Source organism: Globicephala melas, chromosome 16, assembly GCF_963455315.2.
Source record: "Globicephala melas chromosome 16, mGloMel1.2, whole genome shotgun sequence".
Taxonomy (NCBI): domain Eukaryota; kingdom Metazoa; phylum Chordata; class Mammalia; order Artiodactyla; family Delphinidae; genus Globicephala; species Globicephala melas.
Window position 1 is genome coordinate 38,489,453 of NC_083329.1, and position 18,083 is coordinate 38,507,535.

General features: G+C 36.4%; 1 protein-coding gene across 1 annotated transcript in view; it reads left to right on the top strand.

Annotated features, from left to right (window-relative positions):
• The window catches only part of ASAH2 (N-acylsphingosine amidohydrolase 2), a 113,662-nt gene extending 98,226 nt beyond the window's left edge, over positions 1 to 15,436 (top strand). Inside the window, exons 21-23 of the mRNA XM_060286204.1 lie at positions 8,121 to 8,180; positions 10,893 to 10,981; positions 13,176 to 15,436. Coding sequence (XP_060142187.1) covers positions 8,121 to 8,180; positions 10,893 to 10,981; positions 13,176 to 13,368 — 342 coding nt within the window. The 3' untranslated portion in view covers positions 13,369 to 15,436. The remainder of the gene's footprint in view (positions 1 to 8,120; positions 8,181 to 10,892; positions 10,982 to 13,175) is intronic.
• Positions 15,437 to 18,083: the final 2,647 nt, after the last annotated feature.

Here is an 18,083-nt window from a genome sequence, read left to right on the forward strand (position 1 = left end):
AGCAGGAAATTGTGATGGTAAGAAGAAAAATCAAGGACAAGAACGCTTTTAAGGATTAGGAAAATTTGGCTAACTGGATACAAATTTTATTTTTTTAAGTGAACCATGATATTGGCTGCAGGACTGATTGCTCTATATAAAGAATATACTGATTTTTGCAGAAAATTCTAATTGTTGTTGAAACATTTTGCTAACCATTGGTGAGACTGGCTAATTTGATAATCTCACTGGTGAAAATGAAGAAAATTAGAAAAAATAAATTAATGCTAGTTATTCAGGGGAGTTAACAGTAAAGTAAATAATTGAACAGCACATCTCAGTTTAGATGGTCATCATTGATTATGAATCCATGGACTGTTTTTATTAAAAAATGTTTTTAATATGGGCTAGGTCTTAGAGGATGAATAGGAGTTCACAGAGCCTGTCAAGACATACCACCTCTAGGTATATGGACTATAGAGGGCCTAAGGTGGAGCAGCAGGTGGGAAATTACCTGTAAAAGGTCTTGTGTGCCATAGTAAGTCATGTGAAGACTTACTTGTTTGTTGGTTTGTTATTTTAAAAAATATTTTTATTGATATATTATTAACATACAATAAACTACATATTTAAAGTGTACAGTTTGGTGAATTTTCACTATTAAGGCCATTTACTTCTTCTTGAATGATATTTAGTAGTTTCTGTATCTCAAGGAATTTGTCCATTTCATTTCATCTAAGTTATTTGAATTTGCAGGTGTAAAGTCATTGCCAATTTTTCCTTATTATCTTTTACATATCTATAGAATCTGTATTGATGTCCCCTGTTTTATTCCTGGTACTGATAATTTGAGCCTTCTGTTTGATTTTTATCTCTTGATCATTCTGGCCAGTGGTTTTATTCCATTGATATTTTTCTGGTCTTTGTGTTACTGTCATATATTTTACTTTTATATGATTTATCAACTCCATCATGGATTGTTGTTATTTTTAAACAGTAGATTATTTTTAAAGAGACTTAAATAATAAGAGAAAAATATTATATTAACTCACAAATTAACAACTGACCCTTCATTTCTTTTTGTAGATCCAAATTTCCATTTAGTGTCATTTTCTGTTTGCTTGAAGGACATCTTTTAACATTTTTCTTTCTTCTTTTATATGTTTGAAAATGTCTTTACTTTCATTTTAATTTTTAAGAATATTTTTACTGTTTATGGAATTCTTGGTTAGCAGTTTTTTCTTTTAAGACCTTAAGATTTTGCTGTACTGTCTTCTGGTTTGCATTGTTTTCAGTGGGAAAAAAAATCTGCTGTCATCCTTATGTATGTTCTACTCTGTGCAGTGTGTCTTCTTTTTCCTCTTGTTTTTAGATTTTTTTTCTTTTTATTTCTAGTTTCCAGCAATTTGATTTTAAAGATCCTTGATGTCATTTTTTTTTTATGTTTCTTGTGCTTGGAGTTCATTGAGCTTCTTGGATTTGTGGGCTTAGAGTTTTCAGCAAATTTGGAGAATTTTGGCCATTATTTATTCATTATTTTTTTCTGAATTTCTTCCGCTCTTCTATCCTTTGGGAACTCCAATTACCTATATATTAGGTGGCTTGAAGTTGTTCCAGGGCTCACTGCTGCTCTGGTCATTTTTTTTCAGTCTTTTCCCCTTTTGAATTCTGTATGGTTTTTATTGCTGTGTCTTCAAATTCAGTAATCTTTTCTTCTCCAGTGTTTAATTTGATAATTCCAGTGTATTTTCTTTATAGATACTGTAGTTTTCATCTCTAGGGGTTTGGATTAGGTCATTTTAAATAAAAATCTTCCACATGTCTACTTAACATGTTCATTCTTTCTGCTAGATTTTTGAACACACAGAATAGTTATAAGAACTGTTTTAGTGTCCTTGTCTACTAATTCTATCATCTAATTCATTTATGGGTCAGTTTTGATTGAGAGTTTTCTCATTATGAGAAGAGCTTTTCTTTCCTTTGTATGCTTGATAATTTAGATGTCAGACATTGTGAATTTTTATCTTGTTAGGTGTTAGATGTTCTCCTATTCCTGTAAATATTTTTGAACTTTGTTTTGGGGTGTTATTGAATTATTTGGGAAGAGTTTGATTTGGGTGGGTCTTCGTAAGTTTTTAGACAGAGCTGCTTTTATTCTAGGGAAAATCTCTCCACCATGCACTTAAGGTAGAATTATTTTGAATTATGAGTTTTCCCATCTGGCTGGTGGGAACAGGAACTTTTCACAGTTCTCTATGAGCCTGGGATTTTCTCTCTATTTCTTTTAAATGATTCTTTTCCTAGGTTCAGGTACTTTCCTTACATGCATGCAGAGTTGAAGGGAGCCTTCTGCAAATCTCCAGAGTTCTCTCTCTGTGTACCTCTCCTTTCTATGGTCCTCTCTTTTCTCTGTTACTCTACCCTGTGAACTCAAGACCACTTGGTTGTCTTGGACTCCCACATCTATTCCTTAACTTACATAGACTGCCTAGCATTGCTTGATTCTGCCTCCTTATGCTGTGGCCTGTAAACTGTCTGAAGGCATAAAACTGAGGCAATTGTAGGGCTCATCTTTTTCATTTTCTGTCACTCAAGGATCACTGTTTTCATGCCTACTGTCTTTAAAACCATTCTTTAATACATATTTGTCCAGTTTTTTTAGTTAGGAGAAAAGTTAAATACACACCTTGTCAATCCATCTTGTATCTTTTATATGTAAGTGTATATGCAAGTATAAGTCATCTGAATAAACCACATTCACAGAAAGATATACAAGATGAAAAGACAGAGGGCTATGTACAAGATGAAGGAACAAGATAAAACCCCAGAAAAACAACTAAATGAACTGGAGATAGGCAACCTTCCAGAAAAAGAATTCAGAATAATGATAGTGAAGATGATACAGGACCTCTGAAAAAGAATGGAGGTAAACATCGAGAAGATGCAAGAAATGTTTAACAAAGATCTAGAAGATTTAAAGAACAAACAAACAGAGATGAACAATACAATAACTGAAATGAAAACTACACTAGAAGGAATCAATAGCAGAATAACTGAAGCAGAAGAACGTATAAGTGACCTGGAAGACAGAATGGTGGAATTCACTACTATGTAACAGACTAAAGAAAAAAGAATGAAAAGAAATGAAGACAGCCTAAGAGACCTCTGGGACAATATTAAATGCAACAACATTCACATTATAGGGGTCCCAGAAGGAGGAGAGAGAAAGGACCAGAGAAAATATCTGAACGATTAGAGTCGAAAACTTCCCTAACATGGGAAAGGAAATAGCCACCCAAGTCCAGGAAGCGCAGCAAGTCCCATATAGGATACACCCAAGGAGAAACACACCGAGACACATAATAATCAAATCGGCAAAAATTAGAGACAAAGAAAAATTATTGAAAGCAGCCAGAGAAAAACGACAAATAACATACAAGGGAACTCCCATAAGGTTAACAGCTGATTTCTCAGCAGAAACTCTACAAGCCAGAAGGGAGTGGCATGGTATACTTAAAGTGATGAAAGGGAAGAACGTACAACCAAGATTACTCTACCCGCCAAGGATCTCATTCAGATTTGTTGGAGAAATCAAAAGCTTTACAGACAAGCAAAAGCTAAGAGAATTCAGCACCACCAAACCAGCTCTACAACAAATGCTAAAGGAAATTCTTTAAGTGGGAAACACAAGAGAAGAAAACGAGCTACAAAAACCAACCCAAAACACTTAAGAAAATGGTCACAGGAACATACATATCGATAACTACCCTAAATGTGAATGGATTAAATGCTCCAACCAAAAGACACAGGCTTGCTAAATGGATACAAAAACAAGACCCATATATATGCTGTCTACAAGAGACCCACTTCAGACCTAGGGACACATTCAGACTGAAAGTGAGGGGATGGAAAAAGATATTCCATGCAATGGAAATCAAAACAAAGCTGGAGTAGCAATACTCATATCAGATAAAATAGACTTTAAAATAAAGAATGTTACAAGAGACGAGAAAGAACACTACATAATGATCAAGGGATCAATCCAAGCAGAAGATATAGCAATTATGACTATATATGCACCCGACATAGGAGCACCTCATTACATAATGCAACTGCTAACAGCTATAAAAGAGGAAATCAACAGTAACACAATAATAGTGAGGGACTTTAACACCTCACTTACACCAATGGACAGATCATCCAAAATGAAAATAAATAAGGAAACACAAGCTTTAAATGACACAATAGACCAGATATATTTAATTGATATTTATAGGACATTCCATCCAAAAACAACAGATTACACTTTCTTCTCAAGTGTGCACAGAACATTCTCCAGGATAGATCACATCATGGGTCACAAATCAAGCCTCAGTAATTTTAAGGAAATTGAAATCATATAATGCATCTTTCTGACCACAATGCTATGAGATTAGAAATCAATTACAGGGAAAAAAACGTAAAAAACAGAAACACCTGGAAGCTAAACAATACTTTAGTAAATAACCAAGAGATCACTGAAGAAATCAAAGAGGAAATCAAAGAATACCTAGAGGCAAATGATAATGAAAACACGATGATCCAAAACCTATGGGATGCAGCAAAAGCAGTTCTAAGAGGGAAGTTTATAGCTATACAAGCCTACCACAAGAAACAAGAAAAATCCCAAATAAACAATCTAACCTTACACCTAAAGGAACTAGAGAAATAAGAACAAACAAAACTCAGTTAGCAGAAGGAAAGAAATCATAAAGATCAGAGCAGAAATAAATGAAATAGAAACAAAGAAAACAATAACAAAGATCCATAAAACTAAAAGTTGGTTCTTTGAGAAGATAAACAAAATTGATAAATCATTAGCCAGACTCATCAAGAAAAGAGGGAGAGGATTCAAATCAATAAAATTAGAAATGAAAAAGAAGTTACAACAGACACCGCAGAAATAAAAAGCATCCTAAGAGACTACTACAAGCAACTCTATGCCAATAAAATGGACAATCTGGAAGAAATGGACAAATTCTTAGAGAAGTATAACCATCCAAGACTGAACCAGGAAGAAATAGAAAATATGAACAGACCAATCACAAGCAATTAAATTGAAACTGAATAAAAATCTTCCAGCAAACAAAAGTCCAGGACCAGATGGCTTCACAGGTGAATTCTATCAAACATTTAGAGAAGAGCTAACATGCATCCTCCTCAAACTCCTCCAAAATATTGCAGAGGAAGGAACACTCCCAAACTCATTCTATGAGGTCACCATCACCCTGATATCAAAACCAGACAAAGATACTACAAAAAAACAAAATTAAAGACCGATATCACTCATGAATATAGATGCAAAAATCCTCAACAAAATACTAGCAACCAGAATCCAACAACACATTAAAAGGATCATACACCATGACCAAGTGGGATTTATCCCAGGATGCAAGGATTCTTCAATATATGCAAATCAATCAGTGTGATACACCGTATTAACAAATTGAAGAAGAAAAACCATATGATCATCTCAATAGATGCAGAAAGAGCTTTGGAGAAGATTCAACACCCATTTATGATAAAAACTCTACAGAAAGTGGGCATAGAGAGAACCACCTCAACATAATAAAGGCCATATATGACAAGCCCACAGCAAAATCATTCTCAATGGTGAAAAACTGAAAGCATTTCCTCTAAGATCAGGAACGACACAAGGATGTCCACTCTCACCACTGTTATTCAATGTAGTTTTGAAAGTCCTAGCCACAGCAGTCAGAGAATTAAAAGAAATAAAAGGAATCCAAGTTGGAAAAGAAGAAGTAAAACTGTCACTGTTTGCAGATGACATGATACTATACATAGAGAATCCTAAAGATGCCACTAGAAAACTACTAGAGCTAATCAATGAATTTGGTAAAGTTGCAGGATACAAAATTAATGCACAGAAATCTCTTGTATTCCTATACACTAATGATGAAAAATCTGAAAGAGAAATTAAGGAAACACTCCCATTTACCACTGCAACAAAAAGAATAAAATACCTAGGAATAAAACTACCTAGGGAGACAAAAGACCTGTATGCAGAAAACTATAAGACACTGATGAAAGAAATTAAAGATGATACCAGCAGATGGAGAGATATACCATGTTCTTGGATTGGAAGACTCAATATTGTGAAAATGACTATACTACCCAAAGCAAACTACAGATTCAATTCAAATTACCAATAGCATTTTTTACAGAACTAGAACAAAAAGTCTTAAAATTTGTATGGAGCACAAAAGACCCCGAATAGCCAAAGCAGTCTTGAGGGAAAAAAATGGAGCTGGAGGAATCAGACTCCCTGACTTCAGACTATACTACAAAGCTACCGTAATCAAGACAATATGGTACTGGCACAAAAACAGAAATACAGATCAGTGGAACAGGATAGAAAGCCCAGAGATAAACCCACACACCTATGGTCAACTAATCTATGACAAAGGAGGTAAGGATATACAATGGAGAAAAGACAGTCTCTTCAATAAGTGGTGCTGAGACAACTGGACAGCTACATGTAAAAGAATGAAATTAGAACACTCCCTAACACCATACACAAAAATAAACTCAAAATGGATTCGAGACCTAAATGTAAGACCAGACACTATAAAACTCTTAAAGGAAAACATAGGAAGAACACTCTTTGATATAAATCACAGCAAGATCATTTTTGATCCACCTCCTAGAGTAATGGAAATAAAAACAAAAATAAACAAATGGGACCTAATGAAACTTCAAAGCTTTTGCACAGCAAAGGAAACCATAAACAAGATGAAAAAACAACCCTCAGAATGGGAGAAAATATTTCCCAACCAATCAACGGACAAAGGATTAATCTGCAAAATATATAAAGAGCTCATGCAGCTCAATATTAAAAAACACAACCCAGTCCAAAAATGGGCAGAAGACCTAAATAGACATTTCTCCAAAGAAGACATACAGATGGCCAAGAAGCACATGAAAAGCTGCTCAACATCACTAATTATTAGAGAAATGCAAATCAAAACTACAATGAGATATCACCTCACACCAGTTAGAATGGGCATCATCAGAAAATGTACAAACAACAAATGCTGCAGAGGGTGTGTACAAAAGGGAACCCTCTTGCACTCTTGGTGGGAGTGCAAATTGATACAGCCACTATGGAGAACAGTATGGAGGTTCCTTATAAAACTAAAAATAGAATTACCATATGATCCAGCAATCCCACTACTGGGCATATACCAGAGAAAACCATAATTCAAAAAGACACATGCACTCCAGTGTTCATTGCAGCAATATTTACAATAGCCAGGTCATGGAAGAAACCTAAATGCCCATTGACAGATGAATGGATGAAGAATATGTGATACATACATACAATGGAGTATTACTGAGCCATGAAAAGGGACGAAATTGGGTCATTTGTAGAGACATGGATGGATATAGAGACTGTCATACAGAGTGAAGTAAGTCAGAAAGAAAAACAAATATTGCATATTAACGTCTATATGTGGAATCTAGAAAAATGGTACAGATGAACCGGTTTGCAGGGCAGAAATTGAGACACAGATGTAGAGAACAAACGTATGGACACCAAGGGGGGAAAGCGGCGGGTTGGGGGGCGGGTGGTGGTGTGATGAATTGGGAGATTGGGATTGACATGTATACACTGATGTATATAAAATGGACGACTAATAAGAACCTGCTGTATAAAAAAAAAAAGAATAACAAAGTATAAGTCATCCATGGAAAGTTTTGGCTTTCCTTATTTAATTCAGTCCATTTCCTAGATGTGTATGGGAGGGAGATGTAAGAAGTTATCCAAGGCTGAAGAAGCCATTTTAATGTGCTGTCACTAATTTGAGCTATAGTTCTAAATCTTCACCTATATCTGAATCTACCAAAAGCAAATCCATTGGCCCAAAATTCTGAAGTAATTTGTTGCCCCCAAATTCCTGTGTCCATTGTTACAAGTGTATTTTCTCTAATATTCTCAGAAGACAACTTCACTTGATTAAACAGAATACAATCTCTACAGGTACCCAAACTCCTAGAAACATTTCCTAAATAATGGCCCAAATATGAGCATGGCATAAAGTACTTTTATTAGAAGTCATAAAATGAGTTTTTATTTTCAGGGAGAAGTTGTTGAAGTTACATTTGTAGGTGCTAACCCGAAGAATTCAGCAGAGAACAAGGTAAGCATCATTGATTCTTTGTACAAATTTAAGTCCACTTTTTAGCCTTTCATTTACTTAAGTATCCCTGCAGAGCTTAACAAAATAAAGGTAAAATATTCCAGCTTGCTTTTCATCTTATTTTGTAGGTGTGAGAAAATTTTCAGTGGGAACAGTTAACGTAGAGTTGAGTCTGGGAAAAAAGCCCACAGGAAACATTTAACTAGTTCTACTTACGATCACATATAGCACAATGCATAGAGAATGGCATTGTCTCTTGAGATGATGAAGATTTGAATACAGTTCCTATTTACATATTCCAATTTTAAAACTCTATTGAATTTGGTAAAATAATCCTAAGGCCAGTGTGACATGTATCTTTGTCTCCTCTCCTCTTCTCCTGCACTCCTGACTCTGGTCCTGCCTCTACTGTTGTGGAATGATCATGGATCCCTGGGTGGACGCTCTACTGGCTTGGAGCCCTGGCCCATGCACTTTACTTTTTCTTGCATTGGCCATTTCCCTAGTTTTTGCTACTGGCACTAATACGGTATTTATTTATTAAGCTTGAAAAATGACACAAGAAATACAGATCCCATGTAAAAACAGACAGTATAGAAGTGCTTAAAATAGAATGTGAAAATACCTCTCTTTTCATAAACATTTTTAGAGGTAATCACTGTTGACAGTTTGTTACATATCATTTCATAGTTTTTTGTTTTTGTCATGTATTTATATATGTATATATGATAAAGTATATATAATATATCTATGAATAAAGTAAAGTAATTTTACTCCTCTGTAACTTCCTTGGAATGTTCATATGACTACACAAGCAATAACCAGACACATTCTAGTTGTAAAAATTCAAACAACAAAGAAATATATAGAGGAAAAAGAAAGTGGGTTTATGGAAGTGATTTCAAGGTCAGATTTTTTAATAGGGTGGAGAATGCATTCACTTTATCTATGAGCCATTCTTCGCAGAGCCCACTGTCACTTATAATCCAAAATACCTTTCTTCCAAATAAGCCTTCCCATCTCTGTTTATTAAAATATGGTTATTCCTTTGATAAAAATTGTGACAATATGACATTTTCAAATATGATATTGGGGAAATTTTTTCTACCGCTTGGGTAGTCAACATGCACATGTTTGAAATAACTTCTCTAGGCAGTCAAGTCATGCCAGAATATTTACATGTTTACAACATTACTTTCTAAAGATATTAAAGTGCTATAGCAAGACTGCAGGATTAGCTGTAATCTGACATCCTTAGGGTAGAGAAATACTGTCATCATTATTGCCGTGGAGAAACAGTAGACTAAACTGCTTAAAGCGCTATAATGAGAATAGAATTTCTAAGAATGTTTTGGGACTTGGCATAAAACAATTTCTGGTGCCCTTTATTATTAGTAATCATCACTTCCTCACCACTATTTATTGAGTGCTTACTCTTTGCAGGTACGAGGCTAAAGTTTTACATACATCATCACATGAATCTAATTTAATCCTGCCTACTGCCCAATGAGTTTTGTTTTATTATCCGTGTTTTACAGGTGAATAAACTGAGGCTTAGAGAGATTAATTAACCTGTATGAACTAATTATGTATCTGGAAAAGATTAAGGTTGGGAGGTGGGGAGAGGATGGTCACATAGTTCACACATTCAGCATCCTAGCCTTGTCCTCTGATCTGCACTCTAGACCTATACACTGGGTCCTACTCCACCCTATCTCCTACTCCATTGAAGGCCTTCCCAATGTCACTCTGCCCTAAATGGCCATGAACAGTTCTCTTTGAGAGTCACTGTGGTTATGAAAACTTTTTTTTATTGAATATAATCCATTAGGTGAGTAATTGAAGAATTTTAAATAATCCCATGGCCCAGCTATAAGTAGGTGATCCGTTCAGCATTTATTTGAACACCTGTAAATTACAGGGCTGTGATGGATAAAGATAAATTAGACACAAGTCCTGCCCTTAAGGGCCATAATCTAAAGATTTTTAAGGAAAATTGGAGATTTATGGCCTTTGTATATTTTAATTTATTATGTTATTTAAATATATGCTTTATTTGAAGCTGAATTCTTGGCCTAAAACAAATTACTATAATTTTCCACCAATGTGGAAATTTTTATTTTCCACTGGGAAAATAAAATCTGCTTATGATGTGGGTTTCTAGGAATCCATTATGACAAAATATAAGGGTCGCTTATAGCACCCTAGGAGTAGGAAGATTTATGCATCCTTTTCAATTCTTTCACTAAGGCAGGTATATTTACTAATAATTCATTTACCTGGAGATGAAAAGATGAGGAAATTTTCCCATTTTCCCTCCTAAATCTTGAGGTGAATAGAGAAGGTCTTGGAATACAGATCAGTAAACATGTCATGAAACTGTTTGCTGCCTTTTCTAAATCTTGTTTTATTTCATTTCTTCTTTGCCCTAATTTCCAAAATTTGCTCTCAGCTCTAAAATTATGCTTCATTCAGCTTTCTAAAGAAAAGCTGTGCTTTTTAATAGACTGGATGAATTAACACTCTGAAGACATTGCATAGAATGTTAAGAGGAACACCTAAGGATTTGGATGAAATTCTAATACACGTTCATATCAGATATTGGGAGGTTAGCAATGGTCAACAAAGGGGAGTATGGGGTATGTACAATGTACAAACACGTTTCTTCTGTGACTATGCAGTGTCTGATCAGTTATATTAATTGCATTTCAGACCCATCAGACCTTCCTCACTGTGGAGAAATATGAGGCCACATCAGCAACATGGAAGATAATGCATAATGATGCCTCCTGGGAGACTCGGTGAGCACGTTTATTGAATATTTTGTTTTTCAAGCCCTGAAATGAGTTGGTTAGTCATGCAGAGAAGACAAATGGGAAGACTGGCTCAGTACATGATATTAATGGTACCAAATTCCCAAGGAGCCTTCTGGCCATATTTAGTTGATTTATTAGATTTCATTTTGATCCTCTTTTTCTACAAAACAATGTGGTGTGTGCTTCTGTAAGATTAGATGCTAATGAGGTTATGACCTCAATTCTTATAAACATCTGTTAGTTTTGTCTTTTTCCATGGTCACAGACATTACCCCTAAGAACTGGTTAGCCTTCCTGCAAAGTGGTTGAAAGGGGTGCTGGGTGAAGGTGTTGAGATGGCTCTGTAGAGCCCAACATTCCTTCTGGGAAAATAACGAGTCCATACCTACCATGTGTTGCATGTTTGTATATGGTCAGTGATTCTTCATTTGAATTACTAAAACGCAAGAAGCTTGAGTGTTTAATTCTTACTGACCCAAGGAGGAAAGGAATGTGCTTATGCAGTTCCCTCAGAGAAACATCTCTCTGTGCTTTTTGTTATCAAATACCTGAGCTGAATAGATAATGTGAAGATTTGAAAATATATTTGAAGTAAGAAAATGTTTCCGTTCCTAACTCTGTAAACTTCATACCACAGGACAGTAGCATGGACATGGGCAAAATTTTTGGCAATTTGTGTCTAATTCAAATCACTTCAAGCTAAGTGATTATTTGTATGTTGGTTTGGTTCCCATGGTTAACTGAAAATAGAGATTTGGCCTTGTTGTGGCCTATTTGATAGCCATTCAAAAATATGGGCATAATGTTTCTTCTGATCTTTAGGACTCTAGGGTATAGGTAATCTTTAAACAAGTAATACATACATATTTATTGCTAAAATAAAGTTATACAGATGACAAAAAAGGATGATTTGTTTTCAAGAGCCCACAATCAGAATACCATTCAACATGGAGGATATGTGTAGTCTTCAGCCTTGTTCAACAGCAGCAGTATCACCAGCTATTTACTGAAAGCACTGGACCTGTCACTGAGGAAACATAGGATGCTGAGCACACCCTCTCTGCCCAGGGGATTTGCCCTCCACATAACTGAGAGTATCAGTTAGTTAGCCCATGGTACCTTGCTGTATCTAGAAGAGTAGCTGAACTTCCTGCCATGGTCTACAAGGACCAATGTGATCTGACTCCATCTGTTTCTATCATCTCAGCCACTCTTCTACAGTTCACTCTGCCCTGATCCTACTCACCTGTGTCCTGTTCCTTGGATGTACCAAGTCTGCTCCTGCTTCAGACACTTTGCATTCTCTCTTCCTTATTCCTAGAATATTCTTCCTCTAGACGTGTGTGGGTTCAGTTTAAATGACATCTCCTTAGGGCTCCCTCTGTCTTACTTCTTTTTTTTCTTTTTTTTTTTTGTGGTACGCGGGCCTCTCACTGCTGTGGCCTCTCCCGTTGCGGAGCACAGGCTCCGGACGCGCAGGCTCAGCGGCCATGGCTCACAGGCCCAGCCGCTCCGCGGCACGTGGGATCTTCCCGGACCGGGGCACGAACCCTTGTCCCCTTCATCGGCAGGCGGACTCTCAACCACTGCGCCACCAGGGAAGCCCCCTCTGTCTTACTTCTTCATTTCACTTATAAATTTTAAAATTATTTGTTGGTTTACTTGTTTATTGCTTTCTTCCTATCTCTGCCCTAGTAGAACATAAACTCCATGAAACTTTGGACCACGTCTGTCTCACTCACTATGGTATTCTCAGTACCTCCAGCATAGAGTCTGGCACATGAGCTAATGAAATATATATTTTGAACAAATGAATCTAGATGCAAAAAGAAGTGTCAAGTTGAAGCAGAGGATGACAAGGGCGAAAAGGATGCTATAACAGTTTTAAAGCAGGGGACATCCTGTGTTCTGAATATCAGGTGAGGCTACCTGGGATGGATAGAATTTAAGTAGCTAGGTAGAACAAGTGAAGATATTTCTACAAATGGCTGTTTCTTAAAGGTCTGCTTCTAGGAAGTATTTACTGTTTTGTTCATTGCTATACTCTCAATATCTAGCATAGTGCCTTGCTTTATGGTAGGTACTCCCTTCCTATTCATTTAATGAATAATCATACACTTTTCTAATCACACATTTTTAAGAGTAAAATTGGGTTTGTTTGTTTGTTTCCTGCCAACAGTTTCTATTGGCACAAGGGATTACGGGGTCATAGCAATGCAACGATACAATGGCATATTCCAGATACTGCCCAACCTGGAACCTACAGAATAAGATACTTTGGACACAATCGGAAAAAGAACATTCTCAAGCCCGCTGTCATACTTCCGTTTGAAAGCACTCCCTCCACTTTTGATGTTGTAACTACTTGGTGAAAAGTTGACAAAGAGCAGCTGTACTCTGTATGATTTAAATAATCAATTTCATGTGAATGTAACCTATTATGATGACTTCAATAATTGTCCTTGTTTGGGAACAGATAGTTTACTGCTAATGGGACAGGTGTGTGTGTGTGTGTGTGTGTGTGTGTGTGTGAGAGAGAGAGAGAGAGAGAGAGAGACGTGTGTATGTGTCCCATTTACCTTTGCTCTAGTAGATTTTACATCATGGTCTGCTGCCTAAAGCATGATTTCCCTTGGGGCCCTGTGGTTGTTTAAAGAAACAGTTCCCCTCAATATGAAACCTCTGAAATGTTAGTGAGAGTGGTTAAAGATGTGTGAACAATGTTTAAACTATTTATTTATAGAATTATGGAATGATAGCACTTAAAAAGTTTAAAGAGGTCATCTAGTTGGATCCTTCATTTTACAGATGGGAAAATGAAGTTTTATGGATTTAAGATTAGCATAAGGCTAGGACCTTGTCCCTCAGTCACATTTTAAAAATATTATATAAACATTGACCATAAATGTATAAGCCCAGTTAGAGAAAATTAGCATGCCAGTTTTTCTATACTGAGTGTAGCTTTTCAAAGCAGCCACCCTGGAGTTGATATGGCTGATCCAGAGTTTTGTTGATGTTCAAATCATTTCTGGAATTGCCTTCAGAGCCCAATTATGAGAAAGTCAGACTTGTAATATTTTGGTCATGCCTTGTGTTTCCCTAGGTGCCCTTATCCCACTGAATTGTGTCCCGTATTCCCAAGACTTGTTCTAAGTGATTTTTGATTGTTTCACTAATCAAATTCACCCCAAACCCACAAAGTTTTGCTCTTAGTGTAGATACTAAAATGAAAAAAGAATGAAATTAGAACACTCCCTAACACCATATACAAAAATAAACTCAAAATGGATTAAAGACCTAAATGTAAGGCCAGGCAATATAAAACTCTTAGAGGAAAACATAGGCAGAACAGTCTATGACATAAATCACAGCAAGATCTTTTTTAACCCACCTCCTACAGAAATGGAAATAAAAACAAAAATAAACAAATGGGACCTAATGAGACTTAAAAGCTTTTGCACAGCAAAGGAAACCATAAACAAGACAAAAAGACAACCCTCAGAATGGGAGAAAATATTTGCAAACAAAGCAACTGACAAAGGATTAATCCCCAAAATATACAAGCAGCTTATTCAGCTCAAAATCAAAAAAAAAAGTAACCCAAACCAAAAATGGGCAGAAGACCTAAATAGACATTTCTCCAAAGAAGATATACAGATTGCCAGCAAACACATGAAAGGATGCTCAACATCACTAATCATTAGAGAAATGCAAATCAAAACTACAATGAGGTATCACCTCACACTGGTCAGAATGACCATCATCAAAAATCTACAAACAATAAATGCTGGAGAGGCTGTGGAGAAGAGGGAACCCTCTTGCACTGTTGGTGGGAATGTAAATTGATAACAGCCACTATGAGGAAGAGTATGGAGGTTCCTTAAAAAACTAAAAATAGAACTACCACATGACCCAGCAATCCCACTACTGGGCATATACCCAGAGAAAACCATAATTCGAAAAGAGTCATGTACCACAATATTCATTGCAGCACTATTTACAATAGCCAGGACATGGAAGCAACCTAAGTGTCCATAGACAGATGAATGGATGAAGAAGATGTGGCACATATATACAATGGATAAAGAAGATGTGGCACATATATACAATGGAATATTACTCAGCCATTAAAAAAATGAAATTAAGTTATTTGTAGTGAGGTGGATGGACGCAGAGTCTGTCATACAGAGTGAAGTAAGTCAGAAAGAGAAAAATAAATACTGTATGCTAACACATATATATGGAATCTAAAAAAGAAAAAAAAATGGTTCTGACAAACCTAGGGGCAGGACAGGAATAAAGACACAGACGTAGAGAATGGACTTGAGGACACAGGGATGGGGAAGGGTAAGCTGGGATGAAGTGAGAGAGTGGCATGGATATACATACACTACCAAATGTAAAATAGATAGCTGGTGGGAAGCAGGTACATCTCACAGGGAGATCACCTCAGTGCTTTGTGACCAAAGCACTTTGTGACCAAAGAGGGGTGGGATAGGGAGCGTGGGAGGGAGACGCAAGAGGGAGGGGATATGGGGATAAATGTATACATATATACACTGATTCACTTTGTTATAAAGCAGAAACTAACACAACATTGTAAAGCAATTATACTCCAATAAAGATATTTAAAAAAATTAAGTGGAATTCTAGAACTGAAAAATCTGTATTTTTTAAATTTTCCCTGTATGGCTTTTGTCCATATTTCTATTGGGTGGATAGTCATTTTCTTATTTATAGAAACTTTTTAAACTTTAAGGAAATTAGCCTATTGTCTGTTGTATGTGTTACAAAATTTTTGTTGTTGTTTGCCTTCTGACTTTGTTTACAGTTTTTCCATGCAGCAATTTAAAATTTTTATTTAGTTGAATTTAAAAATTTTTATGGAAAAAAAAAGAAAGTGATACTGGCTTTAAATGGAGTCCTCAGAGGAGAGGCCCTGAATTCATTTATCTGTCATTTCTTATTCACTCACTCATGGACCCGTTCAATCATAGAATATTTATTAAGGCTTACTCTCCTACCCAGCAATGCACTAGTGCGGCTCTGACAATTAGTGAGATCATATTTAGGATAAATGTATGTGTCAAAAGGTGACTGTTTTTTTTTTTTTTTTTTTTTGCGGTACGCGGACCTCTCACTGTTGTGGCCTCTCCCGCTGCGGAGCACAGGCTCCAGACTTGCAGGCTCAGCGGCCATGGCTCACGGGCCCAGCCGCTCTGCAGCACGTGGGATTCTCACGGACCAGGGCACGAACCTGTGTCCCCTGCATCGGCAGGCAGACTCTCAACCACTGCGCCACCAGGGAAGCCCAAGGTGACTGTTTTAAAGGAGAAAATATTCAATTCAATGTATAAATTTTGCAGAGGCATTGAAAAATCAGTAATCTTCAAGTCACATCTTGTATATCACCTATGTTGGGTACTCTAATTTGGGGGTAAATAGGCTCCAGAAAACTTGGAGAAAGCTGTTCTGAAAGTTATTTTGGGGTATTGTGAAATACCCAGTCTAATATCTGAAAGAATGAGATATGACAGTCTGACATCGATTGCCTGAAAGTATTAATTGCATTTAAAATTATCCAAGTTAACTAGGAGCTCCCAGTCTGCAAAATAAATTTCCAAAAACTGAGTCATGCTTTTGTATGTGTGTAAAAGCTTTAGCATTTGGGGGAAAAATCAACTTTTAGTTTAAAAAACCTTTCAAGTTTGAAAATAATACTGATATTAATAATAATATTTGCATCCATTTAGGTAAGACTTAAACGTGCTATATTGTATTATTAAAATGAACCTGGAACATATTTTGATGAATCAGTACTCTAGAGGCTGTTTCTGTGCAGGTTAACTGCTGGAGAATTAACTGATTAGGATTTCAATGGGTGGTGATCATTTTTCCTAATGATACCACACTTTTTAGGATAAAAGTTCAAAGGGCTAAAAGAGCAGGTGCTTCTGAAAGTAGTTGATCCCAGAAAGACCAATTATATTAGAACCTATGACAATATTTTTAAAAGTATTTCTTATGACTCAGAAGAGGTTTTGAATTATTTTCTATCCCCTCCATGCCTCCCATTGAAGCTTTTCTCAACCGGCCTATGATTCCCTATTATTTACTTGCCACTATGCCAAGACAACCATTGTCTTACCTACCGCTGATCCTTCGGCACCCCACCCTCTGCCACCAGTGCTATTGGCCCCATATAACCCACAGAAACCTGTTTTCTCACTGCCTGCCATCTCTTCCAACTGATAAAGTTCCATTTCTGCAGTTTGCCTGTAAAACTAAGACCAGATCTCCACATCATAAATACTATAGTTATTCACTTGAGCAGAAAAGAACAGCACATAGAGGCTGATCTCATCTGTTAAGATAAAAACAGATCCAATCTCTGTGGTTCTGAGTGGCTCATTGGAGCCAAAGCACGTGGAGAAAACTGAAATGGGTGGAGAATGTATAAAAGGGGGTTCGGTGGGTGGGAGAATTCTTTTGGAGAAGATTTTTTTTCTCATGTCAAAGTGTCTGTTTTATTTGCTGTACTCTGTCTACTCTGGTTTTAAGGATGCTATGACTTCAAAAAGTACTGAATGATCCACCTCTATTTTTCAATGAGTATTATGTAAAGTGTCAGTATTCAATAGAATGTTTAAAAAATTAATAATTACACTTGGGACCTTATTTTCTAATGAGAGGTGTAGACAAATGAGCCATTCTTTCTTTTTAAGAGATGGAACAAATGGTGGTAGATTACATGTAAATCAGGTTGGAAAGTGATATAAATGACCTCTGTAAGTAATCACCCAAAATAAGGGATGTTTGGATGACAGGACTTGCTTTCTGTATTGCAAAATGTAGGCATTCATTTCAGCAAATTTATATTGAGCACTTACATACTTTTTGGCAGGCATTATACTAAGCCCTAAAGATATAATAATGATGAAGGCACCATAAGTTCTTATCATCAAAGAACTTGGAGTTTAATGGAAAAAGCAATTCTGTGCGGAGTGGCCCACGCTACTACAGTAGTCTAGGGTGTTAGAGATGGCACCGTAGATGGTCTCGGGGATATTGCAGTAGGTTTCCTGGA